The sequence below is a fragment of the Drosophila navojoa genome, chromosome 5, assembly GCF_054131105.1.
Source record: "Drosophila navojoa isolate 15081-1374.11 chromosome 5, UAZ_NAV_1.0, whole genome shotgun sequence".
NCBI classification, from domain to species: Eukaryota; Metazoa; Arthropoda; class Insecta; order Diptera; family Drosophilidae; genus Drosophila; species Drosophila navojoa.
In genome coordinates this window covers 16,052,539-16,069,587 of record NC_142893.1, presented here as the reverse complement: position 1 = coordinate 16,069,587, position 17,049 = coordinate 16,052,539, and the positions used below count along the sequence as shown (strand labels likewise).

Below are 17,049 nucleotides of genomic sequence, written 5' to 3'. Positions count from 1 at the left end.
TTCGTTTTAAAATGTCAATTTTCTGGCGCACGCAGCAAGCGGTGTGTTTACAAATTATATCGATATATGTACATATAGGCATTTAAAAAATATCGATAGGGATTTGTGTGTTTCTACTGCCGTTTCGATTTCATGCACTACAATCAGTGCTGTGCAACGTTTTCGGGCCATTTTAAATAAGAAACCGTTTCAAAATCAAGTTGTAAGAGTATACTAAAATTATGTCTTACCGTATAACGTCCGTTACTAGGACCACAGAAGTGAACCCAGTAGAGTTGAAAGAAATAATACTGAAGCTATCGACCAATAAAACGCCCCTAGCTGGCGTCGTACTATCGGAAAAGACCTTAACGAATGTGTGCATGGCTGCGCGTAGTCTCTTTCTCAGCCAGCCAATGCTATTGGAGTTAAGTACACCCATTAAGATTTGCGGCGACATACATGGACAATATGAGGATTTGCTGCGCATATTCAAGAGCTGCGGATTTCCACCGCAAGCCAATTATCTGTTTCTCGGCGACTATGTGGATCGAGGACAACAGTCCATTGAGACGCTGACGCTGCTGCTCGCCTACAAAATCCAATATCCGTTGACATTTTTCTTGTTGCGCGGGAATCACGAGTCGAGTGAAGTGAATCGCATTTACGGCTTCTTCGACGAGTGCAAGCGCCGCTACAGCATCAAGCTGTGGCGCACCTTTGTCGACTGCTACAACTGTATGCCAGTGGCCGCCATTATCGAGAACAAAGTCTTCTGCTGTCACGGAGGGCTAAGTCCGGATCTCGATGATGTCAGTGTCATACGTCAAATACCGCGACCCATTGAAGTGCCGCCGCACGGACTGCTCTGCGATCTGCTCTGGGCGGATCCCGATAACAATATCGAGAATTGGGGTGAAAATGATCGCGGCGTCAGCTTCACCTTTGGCGCCAACATTGTCAACGCCTTTCTCGAGGCGCACAATTTCAATTTGATGGTGCGCGCCCATCAGGTGGTCGAAGACGGATACGAATTCTTTGCCGGACGCAGACTGGTCACAGTCTTCTCGGCGCCCAACTACTGCAACATGTTTGACAACTCCGCTGCGGTGATGATGATAGATGCGGCGTTAGTTTGCCGATTTGTGATCATTAAGCCGAAGGTAGTGGCGCCAACCAGTGCCAACAGGATCTCAGATTCTACAATGTGAATATATATATTGTCAGTATTAATGTATATGTGTAGGTCTGGATTAAAAGGATTAATAATAAATGCTATTTTAATTGTATACATAATTCGTTCACTTTATTTAAATGTAATCGGCAGCCGAGGCTGTGTAACTCTCTTGATTCTTCATTCTTCATTTCTTCTATTTACATGGTAAAGGCATTTTCAAGGGCATGTACTCTCTCTGTGTGTTTGTATGTGTGCATGAGTGTTTGAGTGTGTGTGTCGTCTGTCTGTACGATTTTTGCTCTTAACTATTTACATAACGTTGCATTTGTCATCATTGTATTGGTTGATTTGTTGTTTGTATTTGTAATTAAAACTAGTTCAACTGCTACAAGAGCCGAGTGTTATCGGTCTTGGGTATCGCATTGTCATTATCATTATCATTATGGTCGTATGGTATGCTTGTATGAATATATGTGTATATCATTATAGTATATATATATTTATTTATATATATATATATATAGCGTACATTTGCTTATCAATTAAACTACTTGCTTGATTTTTCATTGTTATAGAGTATTCCCTTTGCTCGCTCTCTCTCTCTCTCTCTTCCTTTCTCTATTAAAAGTTAATTTTAGTTAGTTCTCTACGCTGTATAGATCAACATACATTGTGCTTATGATTATCAGAATCAATTATCAGTTTCTTCTTCTACTTTTTGTTGCTTGCTTTTATTTTTGTTTTTGGTGTCGTAAAAATTATTTGTAAATGAAATATTTATGGCTTTGAAATCAAACATAGATGTTTGTCAACATTTCATAAATTTAATTCATTTAAAAAAATAATTCTATTATTCTCTCTTCTTTTTTTATGTGTAGACGTTTCAACTGTTGGTCGTTTGTTTTTCATTTTCATCTTCTTCTTTTTCTTCTGGATGGTTCTTTACAAATGCTTTTTCGTATAGGAAAACTAAATGCTATTAGTGTAAAATGTTAACAAAAATGTTAATCATATATTTTATTATTCATTTCTTTAGTGCATTTCTCTATTGGAAGGAGTCGCATTATTATCCAAACTGCAGCAATCATAAAAATAATAATAACAACTAATTTAAATAATTAAAAAAAAAAACTAAGAAATTAAATTATGAGTTCTTTCAATGCATATTTATTTTTCCACAATTCATTGCTTTTGCATTCAAACTAATTTTCAAGCACATAACAAAATTATAATATAATATAATAATAATAATAATAGTTAATTACGAATTAATTAAAAAAAATTACAAATAAATTCAAATAAAAACATGAGCTAAGAACATAGATAGATGTCTTCATACCGCACGCTAGCAATTAATTACTAAATACTTTCGCAATATCGTCTAACAAAACTAATTGAAAATTAAACATAAACTTTTCTTTTATTGCGCAATAACAATGACAATGAAGTAATCGCATATTTAAATTTACTTGACTAAAACGATCGAAGAAAAGAACAGAAAAAAATTCATAATTCTAATAATAATGATTACATAGCATAAACTAATTTACATAGTATATATAATTAATTATTTATATTAGGTTTATTTGTTTATTTATTATGTAGATTGTATTCTTGTCCGTCTCTTTTGGTGTTTGTTTGTCAAAAATTGTTAAATCTAAAATGTTAGCTGAAAAATTGCTTAGACTAAAATGCGTAATTAATGGCAAAAATCCGCTCTGGTCATCTCTTGTTATCGTTCCATTTCGCGTACATGTATAATATATATATATATATACATATACACACTTTAATATTCAATTAGAAACTAAATAATTTGTTGTCGCTGTTGTTGCTGTTGGACTGCCAAGTTGTTCACATAACCTTTGATTTAATTTTAAAACGAATGTACATTGAAATATTGGCAAAAGTACGCTTAGCATTTACAGTTACGAATTACATTGTGGTTGTGGTGTTTGTTTGCTTTCAATGTTCTCCAGCACATTTGTTTGCTTTTCTAAAAATAATCTTTAAAAATTATCGTTTAGTTTAGCTTTAGCTTTATAGATATATATATATTTATATGTCTATGTATATGTATATGTATATGCATATGTGTATGTGTCTGTGTGTCTGCATGTGTAACCATAGAACTAAAAATTTATTTATAAAAATTTCACTAGCAATTAAATTCACCATTCAATAATAATTTCAAATTAATTAAGCGCAGAGAGAATGAATATCAATAATGAATATTGTTTCTTCTTTTCACTGCATAATGATTTTTGTTGATATTTGCTTATGGTCGTTGGTTGCTGTTGTTCAAAGTAGTCCACAAAGAAGGCAATATATAGATTACAACTAAATGGTTTACTATTTAAAAAAGGCTAATCATCATCGTCGGACGAATTTGAGGACAATTGCAGATCGTTTTGTAGCAAGTCGTTGGGGAAGCCACCATTGGATGCATAAATGCCGGACTGTTGCTGCTGCTGCTGCAGCTGCTGGTGATGATGATGATGCGACTGCTGCTGCTGCTGCTGTTGGTGTTGCTGTTGTTGTTGATGATGATGATGATGATGATGACTATTATATGCGGGCGATATAGAACCCAGTCCCAGATTAGGCAGCTGATTCATGTGTTGCTGCTGCTGCTGCTGCTGTTGCATATGATGATGATGATGTTGCGATAGCTGCCCTGGCGGCTGTTGCTGCTGGTGCATGGAACGATCATCCTCGGTGCTGTCATCAGAATCGCTGCCACTGTCGCTGTCGCTGGATTCAGACTCTGAGCTCGAGCTGGATGCACTCAGTTCGCCGCCAATTTGCTGCAAAGTAATTGAAATTGTTTAAGAACAATCGATGGCAAGCGCTGCAGATACCAACCTGTTCCAGCACGGCGGCTGCCTGGGCCATAGACTGCGCCGCCTGCTCATGATGACTGGGCGAATCCAAATCCAAGGGCATACTATTGCTATGATTGCTATGGCTAAATGATGCGCGTTGCTGCATTTGCTGCTGCTGTTGCTGCTGCAGTTGTTGCTGCTGCTGTTGTTGCTGCTGCTGCTGCTGCAGCTGCTGTGCGTAGTTGTTGTTGGCGCCGCCACGACCATAATTCTGTTGCTGCTGTTGCATGGGAGGACTTGAACGTTGCGTCTGCTGCTGCCGCTTGGCATGACCTTGGTTCGACGCCTGCCGTTGCTTTCCCATGTGCACTGAGCCAAAGTCCGGCTGGCCAACTGAGGAGCCTGTGGAGGAACCCGAGATATTCGCCTGGCCGCCACCGCTGCCATTGTGCAGCGCTGCACTCAAGCCAAAGTCATCATCGTCCATTATCATAGGTATGCTGGGCAATGTTTGCTGGGCATTGTTGGCATGCCAGCTAAACAGCAAAGATATAGATGTGAATTGGAAATATATATAGAGTATGCAGTACTTACGCCGGCGCCGATTGCGGACTGCGATGTGAGGCAACTGGACGTGATGGTGAGCTCTGCTGCATGGGCGAATTGCGTGGCTTAAAATCAACTGAAAAGAAGTATCAAATCAATTCCAGGCAATGTTAGGCCAATTTTAAGGCAATGTTATATGCATTTCACTCACTTATGTTGTTCCGGCGACTGCCCGTCGACACTTTCGTCTTCGATGTTATGCGCACGGTGCTATTTCCTGTGCCAGCCATTGCCGCGGACGGCATTGGCGCGCCATTCGGGCCAGAGGACATGGGTGCAGCATTTGTAGCAGGCATCAAGCTTGGCTTGTTTGTCATTTCGCTTCTGTTGGTTGAATACAAAATTGTTTTAGACTCTTTAATTCAGCTCTTAAATAAATTATGTATGTTTCGACTTACCTTGTCTTCTTCACTTGTATATTGTGGTTTAGCTTCTCTAGTGTGATAGCACCCGTTTCCTTGTCGAATATGATTAGGCATTCTTTTGTATATTTTTTGTGATTACCCTTATAAACTGTTTGAGGCACACCGGAACTTTCTGGAAAGGAAATCGAAATTGAAATATCATACAGAATTTAGCATGGCTTAATCACAATTAGAGTTTCAGCTGCATATATAGAGATATAGCTTATATATAAAGCCATTTTGTTCAACTTTGTCATTTAGAAACGAGTTCAGGGCCTTATTAAGCATGACTACTGCAAGTCACATTTACTCAAAAAAGTGAATGTAAATTTATGAAGGAAATTAAGACGATGCCTTAAATAATATATTAAATGTATTATGAAAAGACCCATATATACATATATATATATATATATATTTTTAGGCGATTCATGTCGTCGTCTTATGTACTCTGTCATTGCTCCGTTTTGAACAAAAAAAAACGATAATCGACAATCATTTTTCAATTCATTTCAATTCACTTTGCTCCAAAAGCTGCTTTGAGCCAATGCCCCAAGAAGTTGGGTAAACTATAATTATAATTCCATTCAGTTGCTTCAAGTACGCCGCAAAGCATCTCAGATGAAACTTTTACTCGCATCTGTGTGCGTGTATGATTGTGTGTGTGTGTGTAACTGAAGTCAAGTGTTTTAGCGGCTGCTCAAACAATCAAAAACTTCAGCTCGATTTGAACAATTTTTGTGAATGCGACTTGAAAATGCCAAAAGCTAACGTTCGATAAGAAAACATTAAGAGATAAGAAATCAACAAGTAAAGAAGACATTTCAAAATATCTCTTAAGAGCGTCATTTATCTATAAATACTTGTCTGTCAAGTGCATAAGTATACAAAGGTAAGCTAGGGACCCTAAGAGAAATCTATAGAAGTTACAAATTTGATACGTTAGCTATTTTTGCAATATTATGATTTTTTTTAGCGAGTTCAAATAAAGAAGTCAACGCACATAAATGTAAAAAAAATAATCATAAAATGTTTATATATGCAATAAAATCAATAATAAATATTTAAATAAATATAAAAAAGTGAATTTAAAATTTATTTTGTATTTTTTTTCTCGGAAAGAATATAACAATAAAAACAATTGCACATTATAACAAATCACATGCTCCTCATCAAATACGACCAATTTCAGGCCTCGACCCGCAAAATCATATAACAAATATTTTTTAATAAACAAAAAATCATAAAAAAAAAATTAAAAATTGCTTAAACAATAGAAATTATTTATATATAGTATAGGTATGAAATTACAGTAAAACTGTATGGAAGGTATATATACAAAAAAAAATTTATTTTTATATAAAGTTAATATATACATATGAATGTATACATATATATACATATTTTTATAGGCACAAGCTCAAAGCCGGCGAATAAAAAACTGGCCAAAGAGAGGAGGAAATATAGAGGAAGACAGAAACAAAGAGAGAGAGAGCAGCATATCAGCATATTGCGAATGGCCGAATATGAAATACACTTTCGAACAGATATAGGCATGTATGTAAATACATATGCATGCAAATAATTTAATTTAATTTATTTATTTCATAATTAATTAATATACATAATAGCTTCTTTGATTATATTACTATTACATACATTAAAATATATATAATATAGAATATTATTGTTCTCATAGGCTCTCAAGTATACTTGAATGCCATTGGATACACAAACAAAAAGAGAACGCTGGCTTTATTTGACTTGACACTCCCATAAAATTCTCAAGTGGTTACAGCTCAGCCAGAGTGGCACATCGAAAGACAATCGCGAAGTCTGCTGATGAGAAAACCAAAACTAATGCAGACGAGCTGCTCTAACTACAACTACTACAATAGTCGTAAATCACCCAACTAAGGTCTCAACTACGCTCAATTGGCTGACATAATAATAAATGTATATACATATGTATTTACAAACATACATATGTACGTATGTCACTTGCGTTACATTTAGGTTGTCAAATTGAGTAATAACGCACACAGGTAGAGTATTTAGAGCGAAGGGGCAAGGCTGTTTAGAGTGCCTGCTGCAATTGTGGTTTGTGATTTATTTTTATTTTCGTATTTGACTTGAACTCTTTATATTGTCGCAAGTGTTGCGATTTGTATTTACTTTTGTTGTTGTATTATTTCGTTTTTTTTTTCTCATTATTTCTTTCTTTTGCCTTTCGCCTGTTGAATAATCGCTGTTGTTGTTGTTGTTGATGTTTGTTCAGCTCTCGCTTACAGTTTGACATGCATGCATTGCCGCAGTGACTGCCAAAACTCAGCCAAGCGACATCAACTCAACTGCACAAAGCAACAACAACAGTAAAATAAGCAAATAAATGAAAGCGTGCACCAGGCAACAACAACAATCAACGACATAAACAAAAGCAGAGCAAGCAACAACAACAACAGCAGCAATCAACGAAATCGTATATTGAAATCCGGTTGTGCTTTTGGAATTTGTTTTGTTACACGTAAATTGTATTAATGTGTGCACTTAGATACGCGCTCAGCTGTGTGTGTGTGTGTTTGTGTGTGTGTTTATGTATGTCAGTTGAAAGGTAATCATTAAAAGTGCATCTAAGACAACGATGAACTTAAAGCCAAGCCTCTGCCATGATGAGCAGCTTGCGGCTTAATGTAAAAGGAAACCGATAGAGCTGCATTCTATTTTCGATAAAAAAAAAGGCCACAATAACGATAACGATAAAGATTTTCATCTTATTCAATATTAATATATGTAATAGAGCTTTTGAAAGTATTTATTATAGATATATTACATATTTAATCGATAGATATCGATTAGGTATTTACAATGTACTTCTAAACACTAGACCATTTACTTAGCTAACTCATTTATAAACTCATTAACTATACATATTATTTAGTCCCTCATAAATGAAATGCAATAGATCAACTCTTTATTCCCTCGCTCACGAACGAACGTTGAATAACTCAATGCCGACGTATTGTTCATCAATCGTTGAACAAAGCTAATCGTTCATGACCGATTGATTGAGCAGAGAGTATCATTTATGACATGCGGAAATAGGTACATATATATCGTTCACTGATCACTGAGTATGTTCAGCACTTCATTTTCTTAATCACGCGATTAAATTACGCCAGAAATTTCGATTACTATTACCTAGCTGACATAAAAAGACGATAGAGAACATAATAGATTAGGATTTAATACAGTACAAGTTTTTCTTCGACAGCAGTTCAATCACCATGTCTTATAGTGGCTCAACTTTGCTCACAGGGTATCAGTTAGTCACCTACTTTAGGCAAGAATACTTTCTGATATCATATATTTGAGTGATTGCATGATCGAACTAAACTATTTTTACGACTTATCAATATATTATTTTGATTAAATATCTCCATATTTTACTCAGTTGTTAATGAACTTGGCTAATTGAATTCGTATTATCTATCGAACACGCACTCAAGTGGGCGAAACTTTTTGTACGCGTGGCATAAGCTCGTGAGAACGAAGGAGATCGCGTAACGCACTCGCGCTCACGCTCTGCTCTCATACTATCTCACTCACACGCACACGTGAGCGCGTTGATGTGTGCATGGGGAGACAAGAATTTCCATGCAAATGCAGGCGAATGAACAGCTGCTCGAAAACAAAGAAATTCTGTTAGTTTCATTCTCTTTAAATAAAATACATATATTAACATATATATGCATATATACATGTGTGTGTATGTGGGTGTGCGTCTGCGGGTGTGTATGCACAAAAAGCGAAAAACCGCTATGGAAAATTCCACAATAAAGTGCAGAAGACACCGAGTGAGCGACGTGCCAAAAGCGTTAAGAAGCTCCATATAAAACAAATACAACTCAACGATAATCAACTTCTCCAGTTCTGCGCGCTGCTCTTCGTATGTGATCTATAAAATGCACATAATTTGTCTTGGGGAAATTCTCTCATTGCAATGCCATTTGGCAAACGCTTCATACATAAGCTTAACAAAATCCCAAAATATACCAATGCACACAAACACACACACAAACGCTCATAAATGCATTTGTATTTATAAAGAGAGTTGAATCGTGACGCATGTTTGTTTGTATGTATGTATGTACATTGTCATTGAGAGAGGCTCAGTCGGAGTTTAATTTTAGCTCGCTCAGCCACTGTCTGTGCTCATAACGGTAAATAACTATTGAGCTCAAAGCAGAACTGCAAATTTGAGCAGTGAGTGACTCTTAAGGCACTAACACACATACACGCACACACACAATTCTCAGCTGCTTTTACACACCTACATATGTATGTACATATTTGAGTGAATAGAAGATTAAAAAAGGCTATCTGTAGCACCACGTAGCGCCAGAACATTTATAATTTAAAAAAAAAAAAGAAGATAATTTATTAAATATTGATTGATTTTCTATAACAATTTCTTGGTAATCAATTTTTTATTAAATAATAAAACAAGATAGAAAGGCTATAAAAAGCCAATCAAATAAAATATGTATATCATTGTAGACATGGCTTAAATTTGCAGGAATGCAAATAAAATAAATTATGAAAAATTATGAACCATTGATGATAACATTGTAGGCCATGTTAAGGACGCAAGCAATGTTTTCTGGGAAGGCTTGGACTTAAAATACAAATATTAGGCGAGTCTTGGAAATATTCTGAAATATTCCACTTATTCTACAGAATATTATTTATTTATTATTATTTAAATTTTATCCATATTTGTTATATGAAATTATCCATGTCATGGTAGATTTAGTTGCTCTAATTTCAATTTGTATGCCCTTACGGGGTTGTAGCTTTTCCTAGAGTGAAAAACGAATCAGTTATTTTTCACAGATCCATCTGGCCATTCAGCAAAATGCGTTTGTTTTTTCTAATCATTGGTGAGGATTTAAAATTTTGAAGCATTCCCAGTAATAATCGCTGTTCAGTTCTATTTCATGTACAGAATTTAGTTGCTGGTAATCTTGTTACGGGTTTAGTGTCAAAAGTAGCTGATAATGCGTTATCCCCAGTCAATTACGTTGGAGGCCGTGTTAAAAACACCAGTAAAGCTTTAGCATTACTCGGACTCAAGCTACAAATATTGGGCGACTCCTGGAAGGTGCCAACTAAATAATCGTTTAATTTTGTATGTAAAATTTAAACATATATGTATATTATCATTTTCATCAGATAATATATGATTCGATTTATTAAAAAATAAATATTTCAGTACTTGAAATCTTTAATTTTTGATTTATTTATCCTAATAACTTTAACTTCTTTAAATTTCTTCTTTATTAACTTCATATATAATATCAAATCTTATCCACACTTATGAAATTCGAATTATACATTTCATGGAAGATTTAGTTGGTCTAATTTCAATTTGTATGGCCTTAACTCTGGCTGCATCTTTTCCTAGAGAGAAAAACGAGTCAGTTATTTTTCACAGATCCATCTCTGAGAATCCAATAAAATGCGTTTGATATTTCTAATCATCGGTGAGGATTTAAGATTTTGAAGCACTCCCAGTAATAATCTCTGTTCAGTTCTATTCCATGTGCAGAACTTAGTTGCTGGTAATCTCTTTACGAATATATTGTCAACCATGTTATCTCCAGTCAATTCCGTTGGAGACCATTTGAAAAGTGTCAGTAAAGCACTAGCATTACTCGGAATTAAGCTACAAATATTGGGCGATTCTTGGAAGGTGCCAGAAGAAGATGTTAAAAAAATAGCAGCTTTATAATCGCTTAATTTTTGACTACACTTCTGTATGTAAAATTAAAAAATATATATATTATCATTTTCATCGGAAATGAAATAATTTAGCACTTGAAATCTCTAGTTTTTTTATTCATTTATCCTGATAGCTTTGACTTCATTCAACTCTATATAATAACTACTCTTCACACCTGGAAAGGCATCAAATTTCATACACATTTGTGAAATTCGAATTATACATTTCATGGTGGATTTAGTTTAATAAAAATTTGTATGCCTTTATCTGGCTTTCGAGAGAGAAAAACGAATCAGTTATTTTTCACAGCCCCATTTGGCAATCCAACAAAATGCGTTTGGTTTTACTTATCGTCGGTAGGGACTCAACAATTTGATGCACCTTCAATCTAATAATCTTTGTTCAGTTCTATTCTATATGCAGAATGTAATTTATGCAAGGCCAACAGGGGATGAAAGGGGTCTATTCCACAACATAGTGGTGGACGTAATGGACAAATTCAAAAACATAGCAACCAATGCTGGCACTTTGAGTTCTTATCTGGCAAAGCTCGGAATTGCAGTACAAATATTTGGTGAGGGTTTGAAGGAACCTGAATGGAATAGGATATTAGCTAATGTATAAAGAAAATCTGTATATACATATATATTATATGTAAAATAAACAAGTAAAAAATGCCTCAATCACTGCAGAGAAATGATATTTTAATAATATCTAACAGATCAAATATGGGCTATATTATGAGAATTTAGTTGTTGCATCCCTTTGCCTTTGTAGATGGACCTTTACGTTGTTATTTTTTGAATTTCCCTCCAACAAACTGTTTTCTTCTTATGTAATACTGTACAATTTGATTTACATTCGTAAAATTTAAATTTTACCCTTGCATTATTTCTTACAACTACAATGCCAACGGCGAATTATATAATGTCTCCAGATCGACCAACACCGATTTTGCATGCCTTTTTTTCTTATTGATCAGTCAGTCCGCCATGCATTTTCAACACGTCTTCATAGGTGAGCGCCATAAATATATTTTAAGCAAAAAAAAAATCCTAATATCACGTTCAATTGCTTAGTCGTACTCTCTATGCTTTCCATTGGGAATGCCGAATATGAGGCAGATAAGAAATCAAATACTGATCTTCTATACAAGTGTGGAACATATTTAATTAATGGAAGCAAGTTTATTAAGAAGGCGGGGCTCTTTCTGCAAATGACTAGCGAATCCCTAAGAGGTACTGCGCGCTTTAATGCAGAAATGTATACAAGGATGTGGCTAGAAGTGGATGATGAAGTGCCCCGTTTATCTGAACTGCCAAAGTTATATCAAAGCCATTTAGATAAACTGAAAGGATCAGTGCTAAACATATTCAATATTAAAAAGAAAAAGTAGGTCAAAAACACCTCAACAAACTATTTTCTCTGAGTATTAAAATTAATACCGACAGCCTCAATTAAAGACATCAATTCTGAGAACCACAATTATTTCTATGTTGATGTTCATATTATTTAAGAAATTAATAGATATTTATACACAAAATGTAGTTCAAAACATTTCTTATATACTATATATATATATATATATATATATATATATATATACGTATATATGTTTCTGTTTTAGTGCATCACATTAAGAAAGAGAACATGTACGACAAGCGCCCACACACATTACATACATATATATCCTTGCATTCAAATTTAGTGAGGGTATTCTAGTTTATTGCTATGAAAATCGAAACATAGAAGGTGTATTTATAGATATATATCATGTTTGTATACTGATTTCATACAGTTTGTAAGCATTTGGGATTCTATAAAATTTATTATTTGATAGATTAGCTTCTGAGAAAATACTTCGTTGCTTTATAAAAGAAATCCCCTATCGATAATTTATTTCATTAGTTTCACCCAAAGCTTTACAGACCCAACCTTTAGACACCTGACCAATTGCACTTGTTTTATCGCTAGCCAAATTTCTTGACTATGCTGGGGCAATCAACGAAGCGTTACCTGAAACCAAGTTAGTTGTGCAAAGAAATATATATATATAAATATATATATATGTGTGTATAGCTAAATAAATAACAATAATAACTGACTGTTAGCTGTCTGGACACAAAGAGCATAGCTAAATAAAAACCTGTATGCTTGGCTGCATTTTGCCTGACTTGATGTAATTTGGTTTCTTTACTACCTTTCTACCTTTTATATATACCCTCTATAAATACGAAAAAGGTCAAGTGGGCATTATGAAATCTAGCAAAATAAATACATCTTTTATGGTAAGTTAAGAACTATTTTAATAGTTATATGTGGAAGTATATCACCGTTAATTATTATATATACTAACCTAGACTCTTTCTCTTACATATCTTTTCATAATATCATAGAAGTCATAATCAAGCATTAAAAGAGGAGTATCTTGCAGTTGAGCTACCAACTAAAGCACATTTTTAGTTCGTGTTCCCCCTCAAGTAATGCATTAGGCAAACTCTTAGGTTTTGTGCTGTTTATGTCATCAGCAGGCGGCAACAGAGATGGCCAAAAAGGCAGAGTCAAACTAAAGTGAATGCATAAATATTTTAAGACTAAAATTTTGCATTTTGAGTATCACGCCTTTTCCACTTTCAATGCATGAAATTAAATGTAATTTTCTAACTGCTTACTTATTGCTTATTATAAGAAACAAAAACACAATTGTGATTCATATTTAGGAGGTTTTTTTTTCGGTGAATCGATCAGCTGTGCTTGGGGTTAATGTGCGAGGAATCGATATAATTGGCGTTTCGTATTTTGTCAACAGCCGCGACAACATGTTTCGTTTATTAGCATACTTAATATGTAATTTTATTTTATAAATGGAATCGAATTGAATATTCAATGAAAACGCTTGCGTGCCGTCTCTTTGGAAATTCATCAATTTAATGTGACTTCCACTAAAAGAAAACAAGTTCGGATTTTAGCCTCTGACGAAATTGCAGACAGATTCGACTTTATAATAATAAAAACAGTCGTAATAATCTAGAGCCTACTAAATGTAGTCTCTCATGTAATTTTTATGTTCCTTAGAATAGCAATTTCGTTATCATTGATGAATAATCAATATATTCTGTAGAATCAACTTAAGTTTTGGTTATTTATTCAAATTCAAATTTAATATTCTTTAATTTGCATTTATTACTGCTGTTTTACTAAGTTGAAATGAATGATTTTCATGAAATATTATTTACAATACTCAACAAAATGCATAAACAGATTGCGTGTTTGCATGGTCTGGTTAGCGCAGTTAACCAAATACATATAGGGACGCCGTATTGTATAAATATATAATGTCTGATTTACAATAGGCACAAATATCACAATGACATCAAAGATCAAGATAACGTTAAGCAAATAGAGCTGAGGATTTGCTTTTTATTTACATTTGTTTATTCAATATAATTTTTTATAAAAATTCCCGCATTGGCATTTATATGTAAGCAGACACAACCTTGTTGTCATTTGCAAACAGTAAACGCAAACAATGATTCATTAGCTCAATGCGGAAATCGATTAACCGAAGTTCGTGCTAATTTCTAAATTTGCATTTCTCACCCCAAAAAGCCTACTCGAATAATTAAACCAACATCGATATTTTGCATTGCAATAGAATATCGATAGCTCGTAGAAAACAGATCCTTTTGGGCAATATCGATAGAGGATAAATACAATGTCGATAGCAAATAGAAAGTAGCTTCTTTTGGCAATATCGATAGGTCATCAATAACTATAAATAGTGAGGCTGTTTGGCATGAAAACTTACCTAAATTTGGCACGGTAACAGTAACTTGATTATTGGAGCCAACATCCACAGTTGCCATTCGGCTCGTATCCACACTGGCTGGCTTAAAGTCATCTGGAAATCGTAGACGGATTGCATAAGTAATCAGAACGTACAACAAATGGAAGTGTTGTTGTTGTTGTTGCCGTGGCTCGGTAAACAACCAGCAATAAGCTCAACTCACATTTAATTGTGTGAAATGCGGTCGCTGTATTTTTTGGATTGAATGTGGCACCCAACTTAAGCTCGCGTACCTCATCGCCACCAATGTTGAGGCGTTCGGTAAGCGTTGGCTTCTGTTTGGTCATCATCATCGTTCCCCCGTTGCCGTTGTTGATGTTGTTGTTGTTGTTGTTGTGAGAGGAGTATGGTGTAGGCTGGTAAGGCAGGTGGTTGGTTGTTGGATTCTGATTATTGTAATTGGCACTGGTGTAGTTTGACTTTTGATAATTGTTGTTGTTGCTAGTGCTGATGTTGTTGTTGTTAAATTGATATGACTTGTCGCCAACAGTGTCGGCAGCTGAAGACGCCAACGCCAACGCCGACGTCGCCGCTGTTGCAGCAAAGCTACGCTCCTCTGCAGCGCCACCGCGTTGATAATTGTAGCCACTTGTAGTTGTAAAATTAGCTAAATCACTGCCAGCTGCGCTGCCGCTGCCTACGCCGCCGACGCCACCACCACCTCCACCGCCGCCGCCGCCGCCACCGCCAACACTGTTCCCGTTGCCGGACTTACGATAACTGCCGCCGTAATGTTGACTTGCAGCCGCTTTGGCTTTGAGGCGCTGCAGTTTACTGGCTGCCACGGATTTAGGAATTTTTGCGGCCGTACTTATCGACGTGTTGTTTGGAACGTTGCAAAGACTTTTTCGCACACACGCCGGTGGGGGACACGGTGGAAAAAGTTGTTGCAAACGCAAACAAACACGTTTTAATCGATGCAAAACGAAATAAAATCAAATCAAAATAATTTTAAGATTGATTAGAGAGGCACGTTCCGTTGCTACTATTTTTTTTTTGTTTTACTTTTCTTCTTGATTAATTCAATTTAATTCGTTTGCAACGCCTCTCTGTTTATCAGGGCGGCATTCATGCGATCGCTTTGTCCCATTTGGCATTCGTAGTTGGACTCTTTAGCGACACGGCCATTGCAGCGAGAGGAGCACAGTTATGTTGGCTTTAGTCCCATATTATTTTAGTCCGTTTCAGTTAGCAACATTTGGGCTGCGAAGAGAATGCAACAATTATTTATGAATTTTTTTGTTTGACATTTTTGCCATATGTTTGCACTGGTCACACACACACACGCTTGCACGCACATAAATTCAAACATAGTCCATATGTATGTATTCGATTCGTTGTACAACACTAGGCAGCTGCACCTGCTGCTGGTTTGAACGCGTCGTTGGCTCACATATTGACACACATTTCGCAACAACTACGCGTTATTTATGCAAACCGAGAGCGCATTCCACTAATATTTATCAATTGCATATAGCGACCGCGATTGGTCTTCTTCTTGATTAGACGACGATATCAAACACCATTTCATATATATGTGTGTACGTATGTACTTATGTATGTTAGTTATATGTGACAAAATTACTAGCAAGCCCTATGCATGTACGTTTGTGTGCTTGAACGAGCACAGCACCTTTAGCGATAACACACACACAAACACATACACACTGAGAGAACAAACACATGCACATATGCATACATAAGTAAAATGTACACTTACACGTGCCGTGTAAGCGTTGCCATTTCTTTATGTAAATTACAGCTGATCACTTGTAGCAAGTCTCGAGCATGTAAATGCCTGTTTGTACGCTTTGTAGGTATGTATAAGTGTGTCTCTGAAGACGCATCAAATTATACCACTTTACAGGCCTTTTTAGTGCAAATTAGCGATAATTTCGTGAAACGCACACGCACACTTATACACGTAATACGTAAGCAAATGAAAAAAGTGAGCGGCTGGCAAAGGTAAGCGAAAGAAAAAAAATGAGACTATGAAACAGACACAGCTGAAAAACAAGTTTGAAATAGCCGAAAACAGCAAAGCGAAGGTGAAATTTCCGAAAATCAAATTGAAACGTAGACGGAAAATATACATATGCATATGTATGGCTACATATACGCGTGCCTAAGTATTGGTGTGCATTCTGCTGCTGCTGTCTTTATCAACATGACATATCATCTTTTCAAGCTAATTTCTTTTGTCACATATAAACATATAAATCAATCAAAATTGTGGTCACTTGAGCATTTGATTTGTATTCCATATCAATTTCACAATATATTCTTACATTATTTACACGACCCACGAACGACTTGTTAAAAACCAAGACTGCTGCTGGACGTTTCTCGTAAGCAAAAAAATATTGAATTTTTAGTAAAAAATATACAAAAATACTGAACATAAATTCAGTAACTACCAAAAATTTTTA

At 35.5% G+C, this 17,049-nt stretch overlaps 2 protein-coding genes and 1 long non-coding RNA gene across 4 annotated transcripts; 2 read left to right on the top strand and 1 right to left on the bottom strand.

Annotated features, from left to right (window-relative positions):
• Nucleotides 1-55: 55 nt before the first annotated feature.
• Nucleotides 56-1,245, top strand: LOC108654780 (serine/threonine-protein phosphatase alpha-2 isoform). Its single transcript, XM_018106321.2, has one exon. It carries the CDS (start codon nucleotides 222-224, stop codon nucleotides 1,188-1,190), a length of 969 nt encoding a protein of 322 aa, XP_017961810.1. The 5' UTR covers nucleotides 56-221; the 3' UTR covers nucleotides 1,191-1,245.
• Nucleotides 1,246-1,858: 613 nt separating this feature from the next.
• On the bottom strand, nucleotides 1,859-17,049 carry Eaf (ELL-associated factor). 2 transcript variants are annotated; one of them, XM_018106317.3, is made up of 8 exons: nucleotides 16,909-17,049; nucleotides 14,784-15,823; nucleotides 14,582-14,674; nucleotides 4,986-5,124; nucleotides 4,739-4,911; nucleotides 4,576-4,663; nucleotides 4,022-4,517; nucleotides 1,859-3,963 (listed from the first exon to the last, which is right to left on the bottom strand). In XM_018106317.3, the coding sequence occupies exons 2-8, from the start codon at nucleotides 14,911-14,913 to the stop codon at nucleotides 3,523-3,525; spliced, it is 1,560 nt and encodes a 519-aa protein (XP_017961806.1). In that variant the 5' UTR covers nucleotides 14,914-15,823; nucleotides 16,909-17,049; the 3' UTR covers nucleotides 1,859-3,522. The 2 variants fall into 2 exon arrangements, with proteins under 2 accessions (XP_017961806.1, XP_089118121.1); XM_089261995.1 differs by lacking the exon at nucleotides 16,909-17,049 and adding an exon at nucleotides 16,486-16,569.
• LOC149091096 (uncharacterized) lies at nucleotides 9,796-10,272 on the top strand. Its single transcript, XR_016197111.1, has 2 exons — nucleotides 9,796-9,931; nucleotides 9,980-10,272. It is a non-coding gene; the product is annotated as an uncharacterized LOC149091096 (long non-coding RNA).